This window comes from Haliotis asinina, chromosome 13, assembly GCF_037392515.1.
Source record: "Haliotis asinina isolate JCU_RB_2024 chromosome 13, JCU_Hal_asi_v2, whole genome shotgun sequence".
NCBI classification, from domain to species: domain Eukaryota; kingdom Metazoa; phylum Mollusca; class Gastropoda; order Lepetellida; family Haliotidae; genus Haliotis; species Haliotis asinina.
Window position 1 is genome coordinate 18,029,879 of NC_090292.1, and position 18,171 is coordinate 18,048,049.

General features: G+C 42.3%; 1 protein-coding gene across 2 annotated transcripts in view; it reads right to left on the minus strand.

Annotated features, from left to right (window-relative positions):
- The window catches only part of LOC137260264 (uncharacterized), a 65,004-nt gene that overhangs the window by 17,670 nt on the left and 29,163 nt on the right, over positions 1–18,171 (minus strand). For both annotated transcript variants that reach the window (XM_067797961.1, XM_067797960.1), the window contains exons 2-5: positions 9,468–9,629; positions 5,012–5,137; positions 4,559–4,740; positions 3,118–3,214 (exon numbers count right to left, since the gene is read on the minus strand). In XM_067797961.1, coding sequence (XP_067654062.1) covers positions 3,118–3,214; positions 4,559–4,740; positions 5,012–5,137; positions 9,468–9,617 — 555 coding nt within the window. In that variant the 5' untranslated portion in view covers positions 9,618–9,629. The remainder of the gene's footprint in view (positions 1–3,117; positions 3,215–4,558; positions 4,741–5,011; positions 5,138–9,467; positions 9,630–18,171) is intronic.

Below are 18,171 nucleotides of genomic sequence, written 5' to 3' on the forward strand. Positions count from 1 at the left end.
GGGTTACTGAAGATCATGTCTAACCCGGATCTTCACGGGTCCGGCAATGAATACACAATGTCATACAGAAGGTGGTTAAATGTAACGCACGTTGTTTCGGTGATAACACTTCTTTCGCAATGAGTAAAGTACAGACTCTATAACTTTTATTAGCTTGGGTACCATGTGGGATTAGAACTCAGGGCTCAACTTAACAAAAGTACCAGAATCTGTACTTTACGAAGAGAGAGTGCAATCCCAAACATGATCAGCAGGGATTGGGAAAGAGAACTTTAGGGCCATTTTCAGGATTATTAGCCATTTTCTGAATTCAGAATGGGCCATTGCCCTTGTATAAATAGTAAACTTCAAAATTTTAATGGGCCATTTTTCATTAAAATGTGTCAAATGACTCATGGCGCTTGCCTCTCCCAGTCCTTGCGTCAGAAGTTTAGACACACTAGTGTAAATGTAGCCACTTCCCTCTATTCGCGCAGTTCATCTGCATAGTGAGTGAGTGAATTTAGTTTTACGCCGCACTCAGCAATATTCCAGCTATATGGCGGTGGTCTGTAAATAATCGAGTCTGGATCAGACAATCCAGTGATCAACAACATGAGCATCGATCTGCACAGTTGGGAACCGATGACACGTGTCAACCAAGTCAGCGAGCCTGACCACCCGATCCCGTTAGTCGCTTCTTACGTCATCTGCATAGGGTTTGGAGTTAGTAACCCCATGAAAGAGGAGAAATCAATCTTCAACCACACGTACATACCTAACATATCATGAGTTAAAGTGAGCCTAAACTGTTCTCCTGGGTATTATATGTTACATGCAGGTTAATCATGGCTGTTGAGACATGTTTAAGGATACGCTATGGTGAGTAGCGTGAGTGAGTGAGTTTGGTTTTACGCCACTTTTAGCAATATTCCAGCGATGTCACGGACACCAGAAAATGGGCCTCATACATTGTACCCATGTGGGGAATCGAACCCGGGTGCTCGGCGTGACGAGTGAATGCTTTAACCACTAGGCTACCCCACCGCCCCCTGAGTAGCGTGAGAACAAGCGACCATCGGTAACTGTAAGGTGAAGCGCTTAGTATAGTTCATGCACATCAACCCTCCTTGGAAGAAACATAATACAAACAGCTATAGTGTAAAATATCTGCGACAATTCACTGTGGCGCAAGGAGTTCTATTTCCATTCTGTTATCATATGTACTCCAAGCCAATCGTCACCAAAACCTTCGTTCCGGAAGTGACGTCATCAGTTTCATCACTCTTATTATTCATCAAATCTTAATGTTTCCGCGGTATGCTCGTTCGATATACACCGACTTTCGAGATAGCAGCCCCGATCAAGTTAGCAAACACGATATGTTTGAAATTTGAAATCATCATTTTAAATCTGAGACTTTCTGTTAGATACGCATGGAGGTTTAAGTCTCGTTTATCGCTTGGCGTGGCGTATGATAAAACGGATTGAATAGAAATCTTGCGATCTTTCGAGCACGATTGTTTGTTAGTTGTATTTCCATGAGATTCGAGCTGAAGAATGACATGGCAGCGAATTTTAGTTTGTTTGCTGTCTAACAGTGCAGACGACCATATACTGTAATTGTATAACGATCATCTGTAAATAATGAAGTCTGAAAGGGACAATCCAGTGATCGACAGCATGAACATCGATATCGTGATACAATCGCATGCACGAAGCATGCTGGTGAAGACCAATTTTTATCATACATGCAACAGGAAGATGGCATGCCGTATTTACCTAGCGGCGGAAACATTCATTATATCACAAACATTCATTACTTGTAATGCATATTTATTTCTACTAGATACACATTCTCTGAACGTTGCAAATTACGCATTAAAGAACCGTTTATTATCCGCTTTTACTGTATATTCACTATTGTTGTAAAATGGATTTGCAAACATGTGCTCTTCGGATTCATTCATTCATTGATTCATTCATTCATTCACAACAGACAGGTGATATGATATCTGGCACAAATGAGAACGTGTGACTACGATTTGGCATGCCATCCATCAAACGTGTTGTGAAAAATAACAAGTTTAAGTTAAAACATAGATCTACTTAACAGTTTGAGGTGGAGATGGCTGTATTGGAATATAAATATTATTCATTAGTAAAACACAGCATTACAGAGTCGAAACTGGAACGCAACTCTTTATCAGAATGTTTCAAGACTTGGTCCCACAAAACGATCGGTGATCGTAGGTCGTTAGTTACAGGGAGAGAGTTACGGGGAGACGGGGGGCGTTGCTAAAAGCGACGTTAGCGTTACGACTTGTAAGACAATGTTAAAATATGATAGGTGCAATGCCTTAGTGCTAAGATAGCATGGATCTAGATTTTTCGAAGCTCTCTTAGTGCTAAGATAGTCGAAAGATAATGTTAACGCATGTCACTTGCGACTATCTTAGCGCTAAGAGAGCTTCGGAAATCTAGGCTTTTGCGCCCTTCCTCAAAACTGCTTCGGCGTCAAGATGATCGTAATGAACATATTATAGCATTGGCTCCTGATGATTGACGTGACCTGAATCCCGGGACTATTATTCTGAAACTCTGGCTTACGATATTATTATTATTATTAAGACCTTAACACTCTTTGCAACGAAGCCCTGCGTGCCGTGGTACAAACCAAACTATACGCTGAGGTGATCGTAATTCCTATACCTTGTCACAGACGTACGACTGGCGTATCGCTAAGGTTGCATTGCACATCACACTGGACCTTGGGCTGCGTCATGTTGACGCCATATGTTTAGGGTAATCATATTATTAAGTAAAGATCATGCTTGTTTGTTTGTTTAACGCTACACTTAACAATATTTCAGCTATGTGGCGTCGGTCTGTAAATAGACGAGTCAACAATATGACAATTGACCTACGTTAATCGCCTTTTACGACACGCATGAATTACTGAACACCAAATCTGATCTTGATCTTCAAGGGTAAGTGAAGATCATGAAGATGATGAAGAACATATGCAACAGACAGAAATGTTGGTCTTTTCTTGACCGTATACATATATAGAGGAGATTACCGAAATATTCACGTGACGAAAGAATCTATTAGTTTTGTTGAGGCTGAGTATTTTACCTGTTCCTTGGACATCTTGGCGTCGAATGTGTTCTGGTCCATGATGGCCTTGACACTGGGCTGGTTCATGTTGTCCACGTCAGCCTTCTCCTTCTCCCTGGGGATCAGCAAGGTCAAGGTCATTACGTAAACTTAAACGTCATAGATTATTTCATTAATACATTAATAGTTTGAACGTGGTTATATGAAAGTTGGGGTCTCTATTTATACAGAAAAGAAACAAAACTGCTGGACATACACTGTAATATAGGATTTGACAAAATACATATAAAGAATACTCCCAAGAAGTTTCCAGGATATCCATCATCAAGTACCTGAGTGAGTATGGTTAAACTCATCTTTTAGCAATGTTCCAGCAATGTCAGGGGCGGTGGACACCAGGAATAGGCTTCACACATTGTACCCATGCGGGAATCGAACCCGGGTCTTCCGTCTGACGAGCACTGCAAACCTCAGGACGAACCACCAGTCTGTATCTAGCGATACACTGCTATGGAATAACAATTTCCTGCTTGTTTTATCTTAAGCTTCCATCAAATGTGGATGGACACTTTCTGTTTTCCGGAAATTTTAATAAATTATTAGATTCTGGACAATATGATAAATTTCCTACGAAAACTATAAGTAAAGGTCATCTGCACATTAACAGAGAGTGGAAGAAGAAGGCTGTTAGTGTGGGCGTGGGAGATCTGGAGCTAGTGCACGTCGATGACGTTTACGACGCATACCAACAGTCATGGTTTGTTGTTGACAAACAGAACGAGAATCAGGCTGATGCTGTGTGAGCTTGGAATGCACTTAAAAATTCTTGAAGCCCCTTCAATTGCTGACCAACGCGATTTCCTCTAAGGTATTTTGGATACGCTGCTCACACTTTTGGCAGTGTTTCTGTATATTGAAAACACTATCTGACAAGCAGCCTGTAGTGTTTCTGTATATATTATTCACACTTTCTTACAATTTTCTCATGGTAGTGTTACTGTATATCACTCATGCTCTCTGACACGCCTCCTGTAGTATATCACTCACACTTTCCGACACGTGGTTCCTGCAGTGCATTACTCACACTTTTTGACACGCCTCCTGTAGTATATTATTCACATTTTCTGACATGCCGCTGTAGTAAATTACTCACACTTTCTGACACGTATCCCGGTACTGTTACTGTTTATATTACTCACACTTTCTGACACGCCTCCTGGTAGTGCTACTCCATATATTACTCACGCAGTTCCTGTAGCGTATTACTCACACTGACAGGCATCCTGTAGTCTATTACTCACTTTCTGACAAGCATTCTGTAGTATATCACTCACACTGTCAGACACGCAGTTCCTGCAGTGTATTACACTTTCTGCCACGCCTCCGGGCAGTGTTTCGTTATATATTGCTCACACTTTCGGACACGCCTCCTGGCTATGTTACTGTTTATATTACTCACACTTTCTGACACGCCTCCTGGTAGTGTTTCTCCATCTGTTCTACTGTGACCTTGATGTCGACCAACTGGTCACGCTTCATCTGGAAAGTGCCTACAGAATTCTTGGATTCGTGCTCCCGGATCTTCTTCTCCAGCTCAATGTATTTCCTGAACATTGCCATGATGTCCTCTTTTGACTTCGCCTGAAACAATAAAAACAAGAATAGATCGATTTCCGCGGAACGTTTTACACGGTGCATGATTTATGCATTGTTGATTAACGTTAACGTTAATGACAATTGTCCCTGAACTAGAATTCAAGGAGTAAATGTAAATTGTCTTGATGATCTCACGAAACTCAGTGAGTTGAACACCAGGTGTCCTTGTAACCAGTGTCCTGGTAAGGTCTGGTCCTGAGAAGATGATGACATTGCTATATTCGTTTGTTATCTTCAAAGCATATGGCAAGCACACCTGTTGTTGTTGTTGCTGCTGCTGCTGCTGCTGTTGCTGCTGCTGTTGTTGCTGCTGTTGTTGGGCTGCTAGTTGTTGCTGCTGCTGTTCCAGACGACGACGCTCTTCTTCTTGTTGCATAGCCAACTGTAAAAATATATACCAAGACTGCTGATACAAGCTTACTTGAAGGACATCCAAAATTATATGGTCATTTCATCGTGACACTGAGCAATGGAGAAATCTAACAGATAAAGCCTTAGTTCGGCAATCTGAAGACCTTGGTTCGATTTCCCAAATGGTTACTCTGTGTGAAGCCCATTTCTAAATATGGAATTAACATTGTTAAAATCCACGCAAAACAATACTCACTCGCTCCATCGTTGTAAATACCCTAGACTCGTTTCCCCTCAGTTTCGTTTCGCTTTTGCAATATTCATTTCATCAACCTAGCACAGAATTCCTCTCAAAATGCTAAATTATCACAAGCATGTTGCCGCTCGAATTAATATAGTCTGTTTGTAGAGAAAACATACTGATGAATTTCTCTTTAAACAAACCAAAGTCGAATAAAGTTTCAGTCCTTAGCTGAATAAAATTCTGAGACTTATTTTCAGTTGGCAAGGTAAATTTATGAGGATTCGCAGTCTTGATTTCAGTTATATTTACTTTACTTTTTTGTTTAAAGTAACATTCATCGGTAGGTTTTCACTGCAAACGAACTATAAAAGCGACAAAAACATCTTCAAATGAAGAGAAATATGTTCTAAAAGCAATCAGTAGTAAATATAATTCTGTTTTTGTGATATAACGGGTGTTCACTTAAAGGTGAGGGTATCCTGGCCCACTGACAGAGCACAAACACATCCAAGGGCGAGCCAAGTTTTCAACTGACACCATCTGCTTGTACCTATACAGACTAAAGTCAGCTCACATTGCAAGCCCTCTTAAACACCATACTGAAGGTAACAAGGATATTCTCCTCAAACACCAATCTGTTTTATCTCCTTAATGTGGAGCTCGTGTTTCGAGAAACCGTTAGTGTAAGATTACAGAAATGTGAGATGTGGAGATATAGCGATTACAGATTCTGTGACCTTCACACTGAAAACCACACATGTGAATTCACAAGCTACTCCTGAAGGTGTCTTTTTCCACTGTATGGTTGTGTAATCTTGTAAACTGGATATTGATCCGGTATCCTCTACCGTAGCCAGATTCTATCGAAACAGGCCTATCACATAGCCAGAGTGAGATATACCTGACTGGGGTGAGTGTGTTGATAAAAATTAGACCTAATGTGTCATTTCAACAAAATGCTCAATTAGTGACATTCGAGAAATTTGTATTAAAGTGAGATACATATACATCGATATGGTAGTACCTTGGGTTGTTTTCTTGGGGTTTTTTTGCTGTTGTTGTTTTTTGTGGTGGTGTTGTTGTTTGGTTTTTATGGTTTGTTTGTTTGTTTTGGGTTTGAGGAAACGCTCATTTGGTGACATCAGTGACATTTGTATCAAATATAAAATGAATTACATTTATATGGTACTCATATTGATATGAATTTCAGGGAATGCTCAATTCAGCTAATAAAAAAGTGAAATGTTTCTCGGGCATCGGCGCGTCACTTTTATTTGTGCGAGTAACAATATTTTATTGCAATTCAAAACTATTATTCACCCATTTGTCTAGGTGTTTCTCCCTCGTCGCTTTTTTTGTGTCATATTTCTTCAAAAAAAAAGTCCAAGCGCCCTCGTCATGTTTGAAAACAAATGTGCTCAAGAAACATTTAATTTTCTATGCAGCCTTAGTAATATCAGTGAAATGATTTTAACTAGTCCAGGATAATTTATGCAAACATAGTCATTATTCCCAGCAAACACACGTAGGCTTCTGGTTTCAAAGGACGCAATTTCGACTGCACAAATAAATTATGTACTTAATAAAGTTTCACCAATGATAAATTGTTGAAGGACCTATAAATAAGATTGTCGAACAAAATCATTTTTACTCAGCGCCACTGAACTTTGGAATTGTTTGCTGGAAGAACTCAGCAAGTCAATTCAAGAATAGGATTAAATCATGTTGTAGTACTTGATTATCAACATTTGAAACACTGTCACATAACCCATCGCAGACCCTGATTAGAATAAATTAAATGCCCATAAATACGTAGATTTATATGCAAACTCATCGTGTACTTGTGGTGCTGTTTCCGAGGAGACCCTTTGTTATCATTTTATATGTCCTGACTATGGTGCTATATGAAACGATTTATTTTATTTCAAACATGGATATAACATAACTGATGCTGCAGATCTATAAATCATGATGTTATCAAATCAGAACATAACTTTATTACCACTTCAAGGAGATTTAATCAATTTGAATTTTTCATCTGGCTATTTGCAGCACTACATTTTACATGTATTAGTATTTTTGCTGTGTGGATGTCTATATCAATGTATATTGTATGCTTAATCCCATTTATGATATCATGAACCTTTGTAATCATGCTATGAAATAACACAAATGTTATTTTTATATAAGCTTTTTGCAGGGTATGAAACGGCGTCTGCCCGGCGGCCCGTCGCTTGCTAGTTTCATGGCGGTCTTACAACATTATTCTATAGCCGGCCCTGAGCACCAATACATTTTCCAAGGGTATATATTTGACCATGTCATTGACTAGGGGAAATATTTCGAAAATAATTTACAATTGTGGTAACTAGATTATGTCCGTGTGGTTCATGATCAATCAAACTGTAACTTCCACAGATCATCCTACCCATTTATCTAACACTAAATTTGACTGGTCTACAGAATGCTTTCAGCCAATGAATAATGTCGTTCTTCTCTGAAGGAAGTGACACTAAGTGGAATCATGGTGACCGTCAAGTCATGGTTATATTAAATCTGCCATTACACATGTTTCAGTTTACATCACTGAAAGTATTTATTACTATTTATTAATTATCATTAATTACTTTCTTTTAATTACTAACTTTCTTTTCAATTTCCCATATTTAATACAGGGCTGGTTATATGTTAACAGGGCCAGCAACATTTTTGGTTATCAGCTTTATGGACTTTCTGTCTTTTTGTTGGATTTTGTATGGTTGCCGATCACGTTTCTGAACAATATATCAGAAATAAATATGTTGAAACTGAATTTTAATATTACACCCTCACACGCACACACACACACACACACACACACACACACACACACACACACACACACACACACACACACACACACACACACACACACAAACAAACAGACACAAATAAACACAAACACACATACAAACATACAAACACACAAACGCACACACACATTTCAAATAGAGAGTTACCTTCTCATTTATGTCATGCTATTAACCCATGCTTCATCGTTAACAGGATCTATGCATCTAAATTTACAAAACGAAATAATTGCTGATTCAAACCACAACTTGGCGAATATATTAGTTTGCAGGTTGGAACTATTGTGTCAATCTGGAACATCATGTAGTTCTCACAGTCTCTTCACAGAGACCTGGACATATTGTGATTACACGATGCCATTTAGAAAGTGGTCAAATGCAACATATGTCATATTTGGGATTTCACTTTCTTAGTAAAGTACAAATTCTAGTACTTTTTTCGGTTGAGTCCCATCCGGGATTGGAAAACACATTGTGGAAGTCGCGGTGGCTGAGCGGCTAGGCGGCTGACTTTGTGTGCTGGCGATTAGGTGCCTGACTCTGAGGGTGCGGGTTCGAATCCCGGATGTTGCTGGACATATTGATTCTGATATGTAACAACGGTTACATTGTTAATTGAAACAATTGTGATGTAATCATGAAGTTACATATCTACCACGTCATTAATTCCTTCATCCCTTGCATCACTCACTCACTCACTCACTCACTCACTCACTCACTGCATCCATCCGCCTAGACCCGTGAAGGTCCCGGGGTAGAATAGGCCTTCAGCAACCCATGCTTGTCATAAAAGTTGGCTGTGCTTGTCGTAAGAGGCGACTAACGGGATCGGGTGGTCAGGCTTGCTGACTTGGTTGACATATGTCATCGGTTCCGCAGATCGATGCTCATGTCATTGATCACTGGACTGTCTGAGTTTAGTTTTATGCTGCACTCAGCAATATCCCAACTATATCTGTCTGTAAATAATCGAGTCTGGACCAGACAATCCAGTCATCGCCAGCATGAGCCATACACAACTGGGAACCGACCACATTTGTCAACTAATCCAGCGAGTCTGACCACAGATTTCCAGTCGCCACTCAGGACAAGCATAGTCGCACAGGGTTGCTAAGGACCTATTCTACCCCGGATCTTCATGTCCTAGCGATAACTTTGATAATGGAATTGGAATTCCATGAGCAGAAATAAGATCGCTTGTGAAGGGGTCCTTTTATGATATGTTACATGACATGGAATGACGGCATCCACAATGTATTACAACTCACTATTTTGGGATCGTGTGCCTGGATCTGTTGCTGGTGATGTTGCTGATGTTGCTGTTGCGGAGGGACGTTGGCGACGGGTCTCTGGGCTTGTCGCGGGTAAGCCTGGGATGGAGGACCATGGTTGGTTGGTGTTGATGAACTGCAGCCCATAGTTAATCTGTTCTGTAACATACAAAATTTAAGTCACAAATCACGGTGTAAAGTTACGTGCGACTGGTCTAGGGAGCCCGTAATCGTAAAGAATTTTACGAGTTTTTTGGGTTGGAGTCCTATATTGTACCCGAATTCTGTGCATCAAACGAGTAATCGTTGTTCTCACCATGACGTCTTCTACATCATAACATGGTTCCCGATCGATCACAGGATTGTCTGGTCCAGATTCCATTATGTACATGGCGGTGTTAATAAAGCAAGCTTGATGCAACTAGAATGTACCCTTTACTTATCATGAACTACATTCTTGGTTTCATATGCCTGCTTAGATTGTCCAAGAACAAAATGTTAAAATCATATGAAATACAACACATGCACACACACGCACACGCACACGCACACGCACACGCGCACGCACACGCGCACGCACACGCACGTCCTGGTTAGGACGTAACTATGCAGTTAATCGTGTCAATGACGCCGGCGTCGAAATAGCACCACTTCCTCCCATGAGGCATCAATGAGCGCAATTGTCCCGTCAACCGTTATTGGTTTACAAAGTCTAGATACAGCCCACGCCTGACGCGTTCATCTGAATTCCAGCGGAAGAACTGATTAGAAACAGACACGGGAAAACACCGCACCGTACCTCTGATCCCGTCGGTAGGAAATGCTGATAGTGCAGTTTTGTCAGATTTTTATTATTCTGGTCAAGTATGTTTGAATTGGCAGTGGATGCATCAGAGAAAACAGAGGGGAGACACAACTTTCATATGTCCCTCTGTGATATAACGTTGTGACGGTGAGCACCGAGGGCGATGGTGTTAGACCTGGCGCTGTGGGAACGCTCCTACACTTCCGGTTACTGGGTTACTGAAATCGATAATGCGGTCTCATTTTATACATGCTGGAGGATGGTTTGGTCGTTGATGCCACGTTGTATGAACTGGCAGAGATATGTATATATCACAGCCGTCGGCATCATCATCATCATCGTCGTCGTCGTCGTCGTCATTATTATCACGAACATCAACATCATAATCACAACAAACCATCATCATCATCATCATCATCATCATCGTTTCAACAACAAACCATCATCGTTGTCATCACCAACAGCAGCTGCATCACCAACATCACAATCACCAATATGCTCGTCGCCGTCAGCGTTTCCGCCGTCATCATGTTGTCTGTGACGTCATTATCATATGCAACATCATCATACTATTATTGCTATTATTTCAACAGCAACGACAACATTATCGGCTTTTTGCCAAAGTCATTTATATCTACCAAAGTCACTATCACCCTCCCTGGGCCCCTTTTCACAAAGCTTTCGTAAGTCTATGATCTCGTAACTTTTCTTGTGACATTCGTAGTTATTATTCTGTAACATGGGCAGTATGAACGCTACGAGAACGTTACGGGATCTTACACTTACGTGAGCTTTGTGAAAAGGGGCCCTGATCATTATCAACAGTATCTATTTGCATTTGTGTCAGCCCCAGTTGGTTGTGTGGGATTATAAGCGACATATAGGGCCTGTTTTGATGCCTTATATTTTGACGGTTTGGGTGGTATTTAGTGGTCTTGTTTGTCGTGTTAGGTGCGTTTGTGACCACTGAGCTCTGGAGCACTATTCTGTGTCGTTGGTGGTGCATGGAGTATAGTAAGACGTATTCGAGCAGTTTCCGTTTCGTTATAGAAACAACCTGCCATTGTACATTCTAGAGTATGCCATCTCTTTGTACATAAGGTAACGTGACAACAGGAGCGGCTGATCGCAGACATTCAAAACCAATTAAATAACATTGCATATATAACTGTATGCACTTATGTGTTTACTCTTGTGTTAGTTCTGCACACATCTCAAACTCGATAACAGGATACGAGACTGCTCCATCTGTGTATTTCTAAAGGTAGACCCTTCTCCTTGACATCGTCTCCACGCTAGGGGCAGGACCAGATTGTGGGCGAGTCGTGGGGTATATTCAAACAGGCGGTTTTCAGAGTCCACTCAAGGGAAGAGAAGGACGCAATGTCTACGTCGAACAATGGGAAGTGTTTGTTCACACAGTGACAAGAATCTTCAGCTGAGGAATACCCGTCAGCTTCATTATGACCGACGGTAGACTGCCTACAGGAACTGAGGTTGTGTCGTGCTGGGTGGGGTGATTGTAATACTCAGAACAAACATGCGGTTGAGATGTAGGATTGTGTGTCCAGTTGGAGTGTGTCGGACGATTTGGTGTGAGAGTTAGGGAGTGAGCTTAGTTTTAGTCTAACGGAACGTTCCGAAATCGTGTATACTGCCATTTTACCCATCAGACGTCAGTTGTTATTTCCAGAACTCTAGGCGGCACGGTCAGTTTAGTGTCAAACTCGACATCAAGCTCGACATCAAGCTCGACGTCAAGGGCAACGTAACTGAAATCATAGGAAACCTCCATTGGTCGGATGAACGTCGACTTCATTTGGTCAGGATTCGTGGTAGGGTTCGTGTTTGGTGCCGTAGAAACAAAGCATATGCATAACAGAGTATCTTGGAACAAGTACCATTCAGGGGTTCATTAATGTGGGCGCCTGTACTTAACTTACTTGGCCTTACAACGACCAGACATGAATAGACATCGGTACATCACTGAAACCCAAGACGGGGTTGTTGTACCACATCTCCATGACCATCCTCAAAACAGAACGCCTTCATAAACGGCAATGAGAATGATTCTTACCTCAAGAGGCTGGAGCAACGCTACCTTGGTCCATCAGGAGTTCAGATCTCAATCCAAAGCCGCCTGTTTGGGACATTATGGGTAGCGGAATATATCAGAGCTCCTCCAGTACCATTCTCTTCCCACAGAGGTTACTTGTCATATCTTCCTACGGACCTCTGTTCTAATACGGCCATATTTATCGGTTCTCATAAAATCCCCTAGCGGCAAAACATGGCAGCAGATTTATCTCCCTTTTTTCTGTCCAATCAGAATACGTGTTACATCGACTTAGATTCAACTTGACAAATGCAAGCAATGTGGAGAAACAAAAATGACATGACTGAGTTATGTCTAGAAAAAAAACATTTGAGTATCGCGCTCGGGAAGAGGTTCTAGTTTTCACGAAGCATCCGGAAATTTCCGAGATCTTTCGAACGATCGCTTTTGAGTGAGTGAGTGAGTTTAGTTTTACGCCACACTCAGCAATATTCCAGCTATATGGCGGCGGCCTGTAAATAATCGTGTCTGGACCAGACAATCCAGTGACCAACAACATGAGCATCGATCAGCGCAATTGGTAACCGACGACATATGTCAACCAAGTCAGCGAGTCTGACCACCCGATCCCGCTAGTCGCCTCTTACGACAAGCATAGTCGCCTTTTATTGCAAGCATGGGCTGCTGAAGATCGCTTTTGAAACAAGGTCGCTGATTGCACTACTAAATCTGATTGCCTCCAAACACGAGTCTTGAACACTCGTCGTATTAGAACAGAGGTTACGTAGGAACATGTGACAAGTAACCACTGTGGGAAGAGAATGCTCCAGTACAAAATCTTGATGTTTTTTCACATGCCCTCCATCAAGAATTGAACGCAATACCCCAATGTCAAATTCAACGTTTGGTACAAACAAAGGAGGGGGGGGGTGGGGGGTGGGGGGGGGGGGTGTCAAGGGTGTTATTGGCTACATCCGATGCTGAAAGTGTGCTCGGAGAATGATACTCGTATTATTTCTTGTGAATTGTACACACAACGTTCTTAGCGCTCCGCCATTCGTAAGCCTATGATAAAATGTACAGTTACATGTCATAAAGTTACGAACGCTTTGTGGATCGGGGACCCAGTACTACAAAATAAGTCACTTGTTGCCATGTTTGTTTCAGCGATACATTTCCGTTTGCCTTTAGTATTCCCATTTTACTTATACCTCGAGAATCAATTTATCCAGACAGTCATTTGGATTGTGTTGGATAAGTTTGTTTGTTGTGGTAATGGAAATATATGTACGCTTTGAAAACAGGTGTAGCGATACGTTTTTCCGCATGTTTATATGGATGTATTGGAGGTACGGTATCATTAGCCTATGTTGAGGTATGAGGGTTAAGATCGCCTTAGTGTCAAGACTGTTGCAATATAAATCATATTAAAGTAAACTCATGGGCAAAAGAAACTTATCACCCGACATTATTTGTGTTAAAAACGACAAAAACAAAAAAATGTCAGAAAGAATGTTTATATAAGAAAGATAAGCCATTTACACAGCAAAAACTGTATTTGTTGATGCCCTGTCAATGTTCATGCATGCAGGAAGTGAGGTAGATGACACATGGGGTGGACGTGAAAGTTTACACAGAGGATTGCATTCACAGAGTGTGTGGAAAACTGAATCTTGGAAGTGTCTGAGCACTCAGTACCTAGTGTGTCCACCCCTTGAATCAATGCACGCTAGTACACGTCTCCGCATTGATGTCGTCAAACGCCTGATGACGTCAGGAGGAATCCTCTGCCACAGTTCCAAGAGAACTTGCTCCAATTGTTGGCGATTTGCTGGTGGTTGCTGTCGTTGTCTTAGCTGTCTGTCGAGATGATCCCAGAGGTGTTCAATGGGATTCATGTCTGGGGAACGTGCTGGCCAGGGCAAAACGTTGATGTTGGCGTTGTTGAGGTAATCTTCAACGATTCTGGCAGTATGCGGACGTGCATTGTCCTGTTGCAAAAGAACACCTCTTGGCTGTTGACGCACAAAGGGCAAAACAACTGGCCTCAAGACTTCGTCCCTATACCTTTGGGCTGTCAGATTTCCATGCAGGATGACAAGCTGTGTCCTCTGATCAGCACAAATCCCACCCCACACCATGATACCACCTCCTCCAAATGGGTGCACCTCTTGAATGCAGTTCCTCGCCAATCGCTCACCTCTACGTCGGTATACACGGGCTCGGCCATCATTTCTGTACAAGTTGAAACGACTTTCATCAGTGAAGAGCACTCTCTGCCAGTCACGTCGCTGCCACCGACGTACTGTTCGTGCCCACTGCAGCCGACGTTGACAATGTTGGCGGGTCAAGGGCATTCCACGGAATGGACGGCGAGCTCTGATACCAGCAGCACGGAGACGTCTTAGTACGGTTCGTCTGCTGATGCGGTGTCCCAAGGCTGTGGTCGCCGTTGACGTCGCTGTGACGAATCTGTTCCGTAGGTGTATCGTACGGATATGGCGGTCTTCGGCGGGCGTCGTAACCCTTGGTCTACCTGATCTTGGACGGTCAGTGGTCTGACCTGTCTGCTGAAAACGTCTCAGGAGGTTGCTGATTGTTGCCTGGCTGCAGTGGAATGTTCTGGCAATCTGACGTTGTGACGCCCCCATATGGGCCATACCGATGGCCCTATTGCGTTGCTCCGATGACAGTCGTGGCATAACTTTGATATGCTTTTTGATAATGCATGATTGCACTGTCGAACAGCTGTATTTATGCAACCAATGTGCACGAGAACTTTTGGTTACACTCAAAAAACCTTTTTCACTGTTTTTCGTGCTTTCACGAAAATCACAATATCTCGGGTTTTTTGCTTGCTACTCAGCTTAAAAATGTGTTTTAGCGAATGTTTTCTCAGTATGTTTTACCTAGTTCAGTTTTGTTTAGAAGCGTAAATGGAAATTTTAAAGTGATAAGTTTCTTTTGCCCATGAGTTTAGACAAAGGAGACGAAAGACTGTCTTTGTGCTATAATGTACGGGGTCCGTATTTCTAGAGATTATGTACTGGAGACTCTCAGCTCTTAAATGGAACCTTTCTGGCCAAGCTCCTCATCCAATACATTTGACTCAACAGTCGTGAGAGACAGGAAACGGCTACCGACTGTTACTGCTCGATAAAACCATGGAGACTGCACGACCTTTGCCGAGGTAATGTTCTAATGGCCCACGTGAAAGATTTAGGACTCTTTGGCAGGTGAGTTTAATGTCCAATAGATAGGATTACTAATCATAAGCGACACACTTTTATCAGGAATCACCATTCAGTGTCTGGTTGCGGAGGCGTGTATCGTCCACTCTATTCAGGCGAATTGGATATGACCTTTTTAAATATCCGTCACTCGGCTCCATGATATAGGTTCATCCATACTTATATTTCTGCCTGCCTGCCTGCCTGCCTGCCTGCCTGCCTGCCTGCCTGCCTGCCTGCCTGCCTGCCTGCATTCTGCCTTCCTGCCTGCCTGCCTACCTGCCTGCATTCTGCCTTCCTGCCTGCCTGCCTGCATTCTGCCTTTCTGTCTGTCTGCCTGTACGCCTGTCTGGTCATTCATCTACATGTGTGTGTGCGCGCGCGTGCGTGTGTATGTTGTGTGTTTTTGTGTGCGTGATGTTCAAGGTGGATACTCTAGTATTCTGTTGCGAAATTATTGAATTGAGAGAAATTGATTCTTTGTCACTATACGGAGGAAAATAGAAAATAAAGTTACATTAATATCCATTCACATATACTTTGTTGACATCATAGAGTGATATCTATACATTATGCATGTACACAAATGCATGTCTGCATTTATACTGCCCGCTATAAACGGTGTCTGTTTAGTCTTGTTTTTAACAATATTCCAGCACCTGTACACCTAAGTTTCAGTATCATTAAATGAACAAGACCGCACGAATGTTCGATGTTACTCGAAGAAGCATGATTACATTAAGAGATATTTCAGAACAAGACATCACATCGAGACCAAATTTGAGTTTTGGTGAACTGAGATTGTGATCAATAACCTCTGAATACATGACGATGGGAAATCCATGAAATACCTCTGAAATATTTTTGATGATCCGTGAGATCCCATCCTCTTGAAATGCAATTGTAATTTTATACTCGTGGCTACAAACTTTCTATTCAAGCCTATGCTATATGCAATGGCTGCTGCTTGCACGATACCATCTTATTTTAGATGATGTGGCCCGTGAAGATCCGAGTTGGAATTGATTTTCAGCAACCCATGCCTGTCGTAAGGTTCAGGTTCAGGTGGTAACGCTCCCTGACACGTTGTTACGTGCCATCGGTTCCCGGTTGCATAGACCTATGTTCATGCTGTTGATCATTGGATTTCCTGGTCCTGACTGTTTACATACCGCCACACGGCTGGAATGTTGCTGAGTGCGGCGTGAAGAAACAAGCAAACCAAATAAGTTAGATGACCTAAACTAAACGTGGGCCAAAGGCTCGCAAGGAGGTGCAGCCGGTTCTCCTCAAGTATACCATCGAGTGTTGATGAAAGACCAAAACACCCGGGGTGGTATCAAAAGGCAAGAGTCTGTTGATGACATAAAACCATCCTCCTATGTCACGAGACCGAAGTAGGACAACTGGTTGTCTTGATCATGTACGAGGGGATGTCAGTACGTTTTGAGCCTTGCATAGAAAAACACAAAATATTCGTATGAACCACATTTATTTTTCAACATAGTCCCCTTATGAGTCAAGACACTTGTTCCATCTTTTCTGCCAGGCGCTGATGCCATCTTTGTAGAAGGCGCCATTTTGGTCCTCAAACCAAACCTCAGTAGCAGCAATAAGCTCATTATCATCCTGAAATCTACGACCACGCAAGTGTTTCTTGAGATTTGGGAACAGATGGTAATCACTTAGTGCCAGGTCTGGGGAGTAGGGGGCATGCGGCAAGATTTCGTACCCGCATTCCTGGACAGCAGCGGCTGCAACGCGAGAGGTGTGTACTGGAGCATTGTCTTGATGTAGAAGAATACCACGTCTGATCTTGCCCCGCCACTTCTCCTTGATTGACTGTCGCACTAGCCTCAACAAGTTAGCGTAATATTCCCCATTCATTGTTCTTCCTTTTGGTAAGTAATCTATGTGGATGACGCCTTTGCTATCCCAGAAGACTGTCGCCATTACCTTCTGCACTGATCTGGAGGCTTTGAACTTTTTGGTCCTGGGAGAAGTGACATGTTTCCATTCCATGGATTCTTGTTTGCTCTCAGGATCATAGTGGTGGATCCAGGTTTCATCACAGGTTACTAGCCTAAAGTGAAAATCTTCTGGATTCTTGTTGTATCTGGTTAACATGGAGTTGCTTATGGTGACCCTTGTTTGCTTCATTTCATCTGTAAGCATTCCTGGCACCCATCTTGCGCACACCTTAGACATGACGAGATGTTCATGAAGAATTGTCTCGATGGATCCGTGTGAAATGCCTCTGGTCTCCTCTAATTCGTGGAGTGTGATTCGACGATTTTCGGTCTCTTTCTGTCAATGTGAGCTGTTCAATAACTTCTGACAGTAGGATACCAAATCTTATATATCACGTCAGTCGTACCATGGGCTTATTGACATCCCCTAGTACTTTGTACCTTCCTGATAAGGGTTAATTGGCATGGCTCTCACGTCCGAATTAAAGATCCGTTCCAGAATCAGTCGAACAAATGTATTATTATTCGTGCAATCCAACATATAACGTATGCCAAGATCTTTGCCCAATGGACGTCCAAAGTCTTCTGTTCAACGAAGACACGTGTTGTACACCATGCACAAGCTACATACATTGCAAAC